General features: G+C 43.8%; 1 protein-coding gene across 3 annotated transcripts in view; it reads right to left on the reverse strand.

The window, feature by feature from the left end:
- The window catches only part of SYBU (syntabulin), a 74,016-nt gene extending 63,631 nt beyond the window's left edge, over positions 1-10,385 (reverse strand). The window contains exons 1-2 of one of the 3 annotated variants that reach the window (XM_011360362.2): positions 10,216-10,385; positions 8,224-8,428 (exon numbers count right to left, since the gene is read on the reverse strand). In XM_011360362.2, coding sequence (XP_011358664.1) covers positions 8,224-8,428; positions 10,216-10,239 — 229 coding nt within the window. In that variant the 5' untranslated portion in view covers positions 10,240-10,385. The remainder of the gene's footprint in view (positions 1-8,223; positions 8,429-10,215) is intronic. The other 2 variants (XM_011360361.2, XM_023530780.1) reach the window with 2 other exon arrangements.
- Between the last annotated feature and the right edge of the window lie 1,274 nt (positions 10,386-11,659).

An 11,659-nucleotide genomic window follows, 5' to 3' on the forward strand; every position in this document is an offset into this window, starting at 1 on the left:
GACAATGGAGGCACGCCCAGCAGTCTTACATACCTGAAGCGCACTGAGTCTCCTGGGTCGGTGGGAGGGCACTGGTGCTCTCAGAGTAAAAAGCACCTGGGTGTAGGGTGTGGTGGCAGCTAGTGTCAAGTTGCAGTCCTGGGAAAATGGGTAAGTGGCTTTGTGCTAAATTCCTTCTCCACTCGAAACTGGACTGCTGGTTTTTCTCATGGCTTGCAGGTGCCAGCTCTTAAGAGGAGCATTTTCTGATTTTTATAGCAAGAGATTTCTCTTCTAGCTACCCACAGCATTGGGGAGGGCGAGGGTTCTATTGCAGATTTTTTTTTTTTTTTGCTTGACAGAAACTCCTCAATGAGTTATTAAATGAATGCTTCTTTCATTTAATAAAGCTATAACATTGAGTAACGGGTACGGTTCTAGTTGTTTTATTTCCCCAATTATTAAGGTAGCATTCTGCTCTCAATAGATTTTATTAAATGAACGAAAACATATCACTTGTCCTTTTCTCAAAATTATGCCTCTACCACATTCCAACATATACTTGCTAAGCAACTGCTGTGCATGAGGTATGGTGCAGGGAGTTATCCTGTTCCTGCCTTCACGGAGCCTACAGTCTACTGGGGAGTTGGGTGACTAAAGAAATTTTAAAACCAGGTCATGTGATGTGATAGAGGAAGCATAAAGAAGAGGCACCTAACCTAGACTTTGAAATGGACCCTTCGGACACCTACCCTGACCTATGAAGACACTCACCCACACAGTCGACCCTTGAACAACATGGGTTTGAACTGTGTGGGTCCATTTATATGAGGAATTTTTTCGATAAACAGCCTTCTGCTGTTGTTACCTCTGGGTTTCCCATCCACAGATTCAACCAACCTCAGATGGAAATCAGTATTTTGAGTCCACTGTTGGAGATCCGCAGGTGGGAAGGGCCGACTGCATCGTTGTTCTGCACCATTTTATAGAAGGGACTCGAGCACTCCTGGGTTTCGGTATCCGTGGGGTCCTGGAACCAATCCCCCGCAGATACCGAGGGAAGGCTGTCGTTAAGGTTTTGGGAAGTCAGAAGTTATACGCAGATTTTCAACTGCACAAACAACTGCATTGTTTGAGGGTCAACCATATTCACATCCAGCCTTTCTTTTCTTCCCTATATGAGTATTTTTGGGTCTATCCCCAGTCTTTTAACAAAGTTATCACTTTTCTGCTATTTGCAATCTCTCCTCTCTCTCTCTCCCTGTCTCTCTCTGTCTCTACTACCTCTCTCCTTCCCTCCCTTCCTCTCACTCTCCTTCCCTCTTTCTCTCCGTTTTTTTCTTTCTGTTTATAGTGTATTTCCCCTCATCCTAAAAACCACATCAAAATAGCTATCATTTGATAAACGCTTTATCTTTACTATAAATCCAACACTTGTTTTTATTCTATTTTCTCTTTCCCATCTCATTTAGGCTTTTCAAAAATATCTTTACACTCTGTCACCAACCATTCACATCTTGGCCTGATGCAGTTTAGATCCCGTCCCCCCAATTGTCTGGGACCATTTCTGCCTAAGATCACTGACAACCTAGTGGTCTTCTCCCAGAGTGCTTTTTAGTGCACACCTTACTTAATCCTGCTGTGACCTCTGAATCTGCTGGTTGTTTTCTTCTTGAAAGTTTTTCTTTGGGGTTGGAGACACTGTCACCCCCAGCTCTCCTCCTTCCTCTCTCTGTGTGCGTTTCATTCTCAGGGGACTTGGTTTTCTTATTCCACCTACTCTCGCTTTATCTCGGAGTTCTAGCCTTGGTCCTCTAATCTCCCTCTGTGCGCTCCCCTCCGGTGATATCAATTCCCTTGTCTTCAGGTACCAGCATCTCCGACTTCTCTTCACTCCAGATCTTTACCTTTATCTCAAATGCAACAAAGCCTACTCTGAGCTCATCCATCACTGTCCTCTCCCATGTCCTGATGCTCCATTTCTGCTCATCCACTGGAAACTTGGACACAATCCTTTCCCTTCCCTTCCACTTGCAATCGGTGACTAAGCCCCAAACCTTCACACATATCATTTTATCAGTCTTCACTCAGACGGCCATGGTGCCTTCAAACCAAGCCAGCTCCTCATAATTAATTGCCTGACCCTCCCATCCACTGTCCAATGCATAATCAGAAAGATTCCCCTAAATCATAAATCTGCTCATGACTCCTCCCTGCTGAAACCCTTCACTGGCTCAGCAAGGTCGTGAGGAGTGGCATGGTGGCAGCCCGGGAACCATGCCCTGCTATTATGCATGCTACTTGGCCCACAAAGTTAAAAAGCGAAGTTTTAAACATTCTGAATACCACTAGAAGGGGCGCACACTGTCCAGTTCTAGAGTCCCCTCTACTGTCGTCTACCCAGGCGGCCCCACTCTTTACATTACTGTTGTAGCTCCTCTAGGGACCCTTGATCTCATGGATCCAGTTCTTGGCCCAGCATATGAAGCTTTTCCCGATCTGACCCTGCCCACCTTGCTAAGCTCATTTCATGCGTTTAACTCAGGTCTGCCGATCCCACGGCTCATGTTTATCCTCTACGCTACACTAATCGATGTTAATTCTTTGAATCTTTGGGCTCATGAAATGTGAGATGTCAAAGTGATAATAAATGGAGCAACAAACTCAGATTACAAGGAAGGAGTGTGTGTGGAGTGAGTGTGGGCAAAAGGGACAGGGAAACAAAGCAAGTGAGTAAGGACGGTCATATGGGTATCACATCCAAAGATCTGCTATCCCTTTATTTTGATGCCCAGGTTAAGCAGTAAAATAATGGATTTTTCCAATCACTGTGTTTTATTCATCACTATAGCCTTAACACAATTTAAATACCTACAAATCCTTTGTAGGTTTTTAATAAATGCTTATTGGATAACATTTTTCGGAATCTTACAAAAAGCTAAATGTCCTGCTACTCCCAGGCCACGGTTTCTCTTTTTTTGTGTGTGTGTACGCACTGGCTGTTCAAGGTACACTCATGGTATACCCACTTCCTGTGCACCTGAAGTCATCCTAATACCAAAGAAAGAAAGTACAAAAGAATAAACTGCAAGTATAGAAATAGTAAATCCAAAGAGAGAGAGAGAGTGTTATATAGGAAGATAAAGGAAGGACATGCTTTTTCTTTTCTCTTACTGTTCTATAATTTGAACACAAGTTAAATCCATTATGTAGTTATAAATAATATTGTTGCTAAGACTAATGACATGGGAATTGTAAACAAAGAGTGAGAAGCTATAATTTCAAAGGAATGTGGGGGCATTTTTCTTGTCCCATGCCATGAGTTTAATCTGTGTGGCTGGCCACTACCTCTACCATCTTGATCCTCATTCATCTTACGATGCCACTTTGGGCATACTACTTGCATTTCTCATACAAAATGCCCAAACACACACAGACCACAAGGGAGTGAGGCTGACTTCAGTAGGCGTAAGAGTCATCTGGAAAACCTGTAAAATACAGACTCCTGGGCCCTCCCATTCTGCAATAATAGGTTAGGGTGGGGCCAAGGCATCTGATTTTCAACACATTTTCCTGAGGATTCTAAAGCAGACAAACACCATACTTGATTCTAAAGTAAACAAGCACTATACTCTGAAATTGAGAGATACTGTCATAAAGATGAGTTAGAACATAAAAGATTTTCACACTGAATGCCACAATTTGCTTTCAGGCATAGTCAATTCTATAGTGATTACTTTCACAGTCCCCACTGCGAAATACCTTTTTTTTACTAAATGTCAAGAAAATTTTGCTCTCATCCACCTAATTGTATGTTACCGCATTCTCAAAGAAATAGCGCCTATGCACCTTTCGTTTGTAGCCTATTTCATTAGATACTGATTTCTGTGGCTGAGGCAGCTAAACAGTTGAAATGTATGTTATATAGCAGTGCTTACATTCTATCCTCATTAAAATGATACTAAAGTCTTAGGGTCTTTGTTTTTTTTCTTCACAGCAGGTTGGCAGTCATTCAATTATCCTGTAATTTGGTACTGCAGCTCACTTCGCTTTAAGCAGTTCATCTCAATTCTGCTGTGTTCAAAAGCTTACTCTATCCAGATGCCAAGTTTCCTCCACTGGACAAAAGCATAGCAGAAATATTTTTGTTTGGCAAGGCCTGGCAAATTTTTGGAGGCATTGTCATGCCTCGGCAGAGCTCTAGTCAGGTTGTAATTTGCCTTAATTGTTCTTCTCACAAACAGCAACAATGATTACCTCTAGGTCATTGGCACTCGAAGAAGGATTTCTTCACAGCCACTATAAAAATCAAAATACTTTCTGCAAACACCTTTGGATTAGACTGCAAAGAATCTTGGATTCTGACCGTTTAGTGTATTGACTTGGTACATGTTTTTTTAATGGGTTGAAGTCACACACTTGCCTGTGTATCTGTGTGTGCCGATCAGGAACATGGAAATAACGCAGAGAAATCACTGGTCTCTCGTAAGACAACCAGTGTTCCATAAGCATAATTTGTTCCACCTGCCATGTTTACAAGGCACCCCAAGGAGAACTAGCTTAAAACCCAGCAATCCATCTGCCTCCCAGTTCTAAGGGGCAATTACTGCCTCAACTAAGCAAAGAGGAATGCACAGCATGCTGCTAACCACGTCAGGTGACTGATGTATGTGACTGAGTTACCCAGGTCATCAGCTTTTCTAACAGTCCTGATACAATGACAAACACAATTAACTACCAACAAAAAAAAAGAGAGAGAGACAGAAATGAACAGAGATCCAGACTCGGTGGGCCACACCCAAGACACAAATCATAAATATGGGTTTTATCACTTCTCATGGCCATGTTAAAACAAGAAATATGGGCAGGGGGGTTGGGGAAGAAAAGATAGGGTGACTTAATACCAAAACGTTGATTTAAAAAAATGATTAAAAAAAAAAAGAGGGGACACAAATGCAGGTGTTTTATTAGTATTAACTCTACTTTTTTACATTTTTTTTTTAAAGAAAGCCTTAGTTAATATTTACTAAAAATATACAATGTTTTACTTGCTATGCATATAAAATAGCACCTGGCCTCCAACACTTACAGTATAAACTAACTGTGCTCAACAAAGGCCACAGTGACGAAGACCGAATACAGCTGTAAGGATGAGACTATGCTAACAGGAGAATGATTTCGGAGTACAATGCAAAAAAACCAAAACCAAAACAAAACAAAACAAAAAAACACATGCATATCTTAAAAAAAATTCTTCTAATAAGAAGCTATTAAAAGAAGAGCTCTTTGGGGACACACCCCGAATGAATTGCAAAAGGTCACACACAACTCCTTCCCTCTGAAATGAGATAGACACAACACACAAATTAGCATATAGAATATCAAGTCATTAAATGTGCCTTGTCGAGGCTCCCATGGGAAGCAATGGGGAAGGCAGTGGTGTGTGGGAAGGAAGAGACAAAGTAGGTAAAAACGGACAGGCCACTTTGAAAACAGTTCCCAGACTCCGTAAAATTAAAAGAAAAACATGAGGATGGGGGTGGAAAACATTATCATGATTTTGTTGTAATACGAACGATAGGAAAGCCAGACTCTCAAAATAAGAATAATCCTTTGTATTAAGTAAGTTTAACTTCATGTAAACTCACTACATTATTCTTCTTTTAAAAACTGAATATCTTAGAACATATGAAGCTCTGCACAATTAATGCCTTTAACACAGATCTGGGGAACGAGTATCTAGTTTGCAGTTCTGAAAATGTAATTTTCAAAATAAATCGTATTGTGTGTGAGAGTAACATCTTCCTCTACCATTTCACTACCAGAGTGTAAGAGTCCCCCGAACTTTCACATTAGTGAATGTGATGATTTATAAAGATGACAAGCTAATGCAATCTTCTTTATAACCATAGGGTTATGAAGCAGTGGTGGTAACAGACACCTCTAAATAAGTTTAGTTTCATTCTAGCAGAGGATGGCATTTGTAATGTTTGCGTGTATCCTGGTCTCTGACTTAACTACCATGATTAAGCAACAGATACATATTCTGACCTTAGTGTTAAAGTGGCTGGATTAAAACCAGCTATTTCCCCCTGCTGGTTGGACTGTTTTACATTCTCTGCCTCACTGCTTGCAGCTTTAATGCTCCCCCCCAGTACTAAACCCATTTGTTTCTCATCCACTGACTGACCTCCTAAAGCATCATTAACACGCCCCCAAAGGTCTTGCTCCTGTCAATTTTAGTCAGCACAGCACTCAAAGCAGTCAAGGGGTTTGTCAGGGTTCTGTAGGAAGGGAATGCAAAGGAGGAAAAGGCACCAACCCAAACCTTGGAGAACTGCCAACACAGAAGGATGAGGCCCAGGAATCGAGGGAATGCTATCGGGAGGCAGGATGCAAGGCTAAAGATGAAAAGGTAGGTTTATAGATGTCCATAATCAGATGCTTCTGCCACTCAATTCTCAGCTAGTTAATGGCAGATGGATCAATATCTACTTCCGATTTTCATGTACAGCATTATGGCCTCAGTGGCGGACAGGTCTCCTGGGAAGAGACAATGATCCAGGACATGGGTCTTGGAGAGAGTGCTTTATGACCAAAATTAATAACTTTATTGGTTTTCCAAATTTATTTTCTAAAACATATTTGGAGTTTTTCTTTTGTTTTGTTTTCACTAACTTTTTCTTTTTTCTTTTTCTGATAACTCTACTCACCCTAAAGTCGGTACAGACAAAATTATGTAGAGAGAACATTGGGAATAAACATGGACTTGAGTTACATAAACAAAGCATGTCAGTCTGAAATGACATCTCCTGGGTTCATCCACATTTGACTCGAGTGATTCCTGAGCTCCAAGAGGAGTGAAAGTAAACAGCATTATATTCTGCAAATACAGCTCCAGTTTCTAAGGGTCTAAGCTGCTCCAGTTTGATAGTTTTCTTCCTTATCAAGCAAAAACCATCAGTGGGTTTCCATTTCTAACTGCATGAATATCATTCCAACAGCAATAAATAAGTTTTAGAATATAACATTTTGATAGAATTTTTTCAGAACCAAGTAGATAATCTGAAGCTTTGAAGAGAAAAAATAAAAAATAGACAGCATAATATTTCTACTATACAACTTATGGATGGAATTCTTTTGTGAAAGTATAAAATAAATCCAAAGCTGCATTTTAAAAATCTCTGAAAAACTAAGTTACCACTACTAAATATAATGAAATGTTGTATCCTACTAAATTAGGGCATTAATCATGGCATCTTGAGTCGCATGTCCCTTCTCATACATGAGTTAATCTTCAAATTATATTTTCCCTAAATAAGTTCTAAAAATTACCCATTTGAAACATTCTTCATTAACCATAAGATAGTTGCTCCTTTAAATTTTACCCAAATTCCTAAACTTCCTAAAAATTCAAATTCTTCTAAGTCATGAGCTTCAATGCGTATAACAGGCTCTGTCAACTGATAGTGGTGGCACCTTCAGGAGCTATGAAGAGATTTATGCTGTTACAGAATACGCTCAGATCTTTTAGGAAACTTCCTTAGGATCTCGTGCCTTAACTGTCCTCCCTAGTTCATCATATTAAGAACCATCATTTATTAAGCATATCTATAAGTCTAGGAGTAGATTTAGGTACATGGTCTCTTTCGACCTCACAGCAAACTCTACAAGGTAGGTATTATCATCCCATTTTATGAGTGTAACTACTGAGGCTTAAGGAAGTTAAGCAACTTGCCCAAGGTCGCAAAGCTGGTAAATGGTGAAAAGGCCAGGGATTCTAGCTCAGGCCTGGAAGATTACAAAGCCTGTGCTCTTCCTCTCTCTCTAAACTACAAGGCCTTGACCTTGAGGTTTCCGAGTTGCTTTATCTTTGGGGATTCCAAGAATAGAAGTCCACAGGCTTATAAAGGTTGCTTAGTATAAAATGCAAGCTAATGAGTTTTCCAGAATTAACGAAGGAATACATTTTTTTTAAACAGTCATGGAAACAAGTTAGATTTTACATTGTAAATTACAAACTAGAATAACATATAAAAACTGGTATGAAATTTCACTAGGTTGAACCATATGAAACTGCTGTATTTATAGGTCAGAACAGCCAAAAAGGTGCAACTACAGACAATTCATACCCATAACAGAAGTCTAGTTCTAGGCTCTAAGGGGCCCAATCTAGGTCCATTGACAACACACCTGCAGTGCACACATCTGATGCCTGTGTGTGGCCTCCTGCGGATACTGTACCTGAGCAGAAGCTGTTGCTGCTAATGGTCCTCGCTGAGCGCCCAGAGCTGCTGGGGTTGAACTCTCTGCTCTCTTCCTCAGAGAAGGGAGACTCCGAGGCTGGGGACACTTTGTGCTGTTGCTGGGGCAGATGGGGCCGAAGAATCAAACGGGGAATTCGGCTTCGGGAAATCTCCTTCTCATGACGCTGCACTCTCTGCTCCTTCTCAAAATTGGACATCAAAAGGAAAACAAAAAGAAACTAGTCTCCCCCTCTGAACTCCTTCCTGTTTGCTTCCTCTGGGCTCAGTTTCTAAGAAATCACATTTCCAAATATTGAACCTTCATAAAGTGGTCCTTCTCTCAGTTGCTGAAAAGAGCTCCCAAAAAACTCTTCCACTGGGCTAACCCTTCTAATCTAGTGAAGAGCACACACACTGGAGCAAGGATGCAAATGCACACAGGCACACACACAGACACACGCACACACACTTCCATCGCTGGCAGGAAGGTTATTCTGCTCTCCCATGCCATTCTCGACTCTCCTTCCCACTCTGGCTTATTTTATCACATTCAAGCTTTCCGCTCTCAAAGTCTTTTGATTGCTGGCAGCACAAAACTTGATTTCCTCTGAACTTTCATTTCGCTGTCCCTGAATTAGCTACAACAATTTGACTTTTGTTTTCCCGTCTCCTTATAAAGTAGACCCCTATACCTGGAACAATTCTTTCGCGATAGATCATGCAGCCTTATCTTTCAAATACCTCCTCTTCCGGCCAGGATCTTAATTATTCATTAATATCCTGGTACACAAGGCTTGTTGCCAATAGAAAAGCAAACAAAAATCCAATACCCGGTAAGATGGCTCCACCTTTTACCTCATGTTTAGCTTTTGTTTTCCTTATAAGATACCCGTGAGAAGAGATTTTTCTCTCTCTCCTTAAAACCACAGCATTAAATACAGAAGGCCACACCTTGGTTTAAAAAAAAAAAATGCATAGAAAGTAATATTTTGGCAACGTTTTTCCCTTTTTAAAGTGCTTTCCCAACCATTATCTCATTTGATCCTTACAATCCAGGCCACAGAGAAGACACTAATTTGTGTCCCTTTTTACAGATAAGGAAACTGAGGCTAAAAGAGATGCTTAGCCAACACAGCACATCATCTAGAAGCAGAACAGGCCTGAAGTCCAGTGCTTTTTGGGGTCACTACCACCCAACCTTATTAAAATGGATTCCTAGGAGGAGCTCGTTGCCAAAAAAAAAAACAAAACAAAACAAAACAAAAAAGACAAAAACAAACCCACTGCTCCCTCCAACCTCTGCGACTGAAAACGGGCTTTGGATTAGGTAACAAACACTATTTCGAAACATGACCTCCTGCTCCTTTCCACACTGCTTACCAGGAATGGTCGCTGCCAAAGTAAACACCTCTGGGAGGCCCACACAGCGCAAGAATTGAAGGGAAAGCCCCAGCTGCGGGGAACTCTTGAGGTCGCTCAGGCAGCCAGCCCATCTAGGGGACAGAGCCGCACCTCGTCTCTGAATTTGTTCTGCACATCAGTCACCCAGCAGGTAGCACACGTCAGCCACTCCACTCGGCACATTGCAGACCTTGAACCCATGCTGGGTCGCGGACATGCCAGAGTCCTTATTTCTCAGGCACCAATACATCAGATTGTTTGTATTCACAGCACACACGCAGAACATCAATTGAGAGCTAGATTCCAAATCTCCAATTTCAGATGGGATTAACCCTCCAAAGGCAATCTTTTTAATCCTTGTGTCGGCCTCCCAAATCTTTTCCTCCAGTGCCACCTACGCACCTCCCGGGTCTTATCATCTCTGCCTTCCCTTCGTCCCCACCACTTCCTTGCCCCCGTTTACCCCGATTCTAAACGCCACCCCTCCTGCTCGCACCTGGACGCCTGTCGCCCCGCAATGACCACCTCCCCTCTCTCTCCGGCGCCGGTGGACCCAGCCACCCGCGCCCACATGACGTGACCTCCTTACCTTGGTCTCTCGCAGGGGTCCCATCGCGCTGCTGCCCGCCGGCTCCTCGCGCCGCCGCCGCCGCTGCCGCTGCCGCCGTCCAGGAGGCACCTGCGCGCACCGAGGCGAGGAGGCTGCTCTGAGCCGGGTGCGGGCGGCGGCTGCTCCGGGCCGACGCGCCGCCGCCACTGTCACCGTTCGCGCTCGGCTCCGAGGGCGCGCCCGGCCGCCCCGCCCCGGCCGGACACGTGGTGCGGTCGCCACCGCCCGCGGCTGCCCCTGGGGCGCCGCCCCCTCTCCCCCGACGTCCCTCACCTGCTGACCCCCGCGCTGTTCCTCCCCGCCTGGGTTCGCCCCGCCCGCCTGATTTCGCCGCTGGCACGTGCCCCACCCCCACCCCAGTGCCGGGCGCCCCCTCCCCGCTTGCTGCAGATCCGGGCCCGAAGGGAGCAAGACAGGCTCGCAGCCTCTGCAGCTGGGAGGTGCCCGACGCCCTCTTTTTGGCACCTAGTATCCAGATGGAAGGCGATGCACGTCGGATGGAAGTGCCTGGAAGAGCTGCAACATCATCGAGAGCCAAAATGGAGAAAGGGAAAGTTTTTCCCTAGCGGCCCCTCCCCGGCCTCTCCGTTTTAAGTCAACATACGGCTCCCCGCAATTACCTCGCCGGAGAGACAGGGCGGGTCTCCCTGCATCCGGACCCCAGCCAAACCACTGCTGCAGGATTGACAAAGCATCTGGGTTCCGGGCTCTCAGAGGCTGCGATTCTCCTGGGGGGGTTGCATCAGAAGGGCCTTGGGCTGGCAGCGCAGCGCCGCAGGCAAAGAACGTCCAAGCAGGTTCCCGCGGGCTTGGGAGCCAGGCTGTTTAGGGCTAGAGCAGCCTTTTCTCCAGCTCTTGCCTGGCAGCCTCCCAAGGATGAGCCCCAGACACACAGCTATAGGAAGGACACTGCATTTGAACTCAGAAAGCCGGGTTCAAAGCACCACTTCACTCCTTTCAAGCTGAGTACCTTTATGCCTAAAGTTCTTGGCCTCTCTGTACTTGATCTCGCTGAACTTCAAGTTCAGTGAAACTGAGGGATAGTAATAATATCTACCTCAAAGGGTAACTGTGAGGATTAGATGAAGAAAACTGAAGAGCTGTAGCCAGCTGATTGAACAGAGCTTTCAGGTGGTCCATTCAATACTTGCTGATGCCTCTTGCATGACAGGCAGGAAAAGCATTTATGAGGTAGACAAATTTGTTCAAAAAAGCTCCAAACCGTGTCCCACTGACATCTTAGAATAAGAATCATCAGCTGGATCATGAGCCTTGATTTATTTTTGTACTTGGTATACTTAAATCTTATCTGGTGATGGAATTCAACATGTGTAATAATTTATTTGCCATTTATTCAGAATTAGAGAGTATTCTAAGCAATATCGGTGGGGAGCAGTCTGATCCTTACACCCAAGTATCCTAC

This window comes from Pteropus vampyrus, unplaced genomic scaffold (assembly GCF_000151845.1).
Source record: "Pteropus vampyrus isolate Shadow unplaced genomic scaffold, Pvam_2.0 Scaffold54, whole genome shotgun sequence".
Taxonomy (NCBI): Eukaryota; Metazoa; Chordata; class Mammalia; order Chiroptera; family Pteropodidae; genus Pteropus; species Pteropus vampyrus.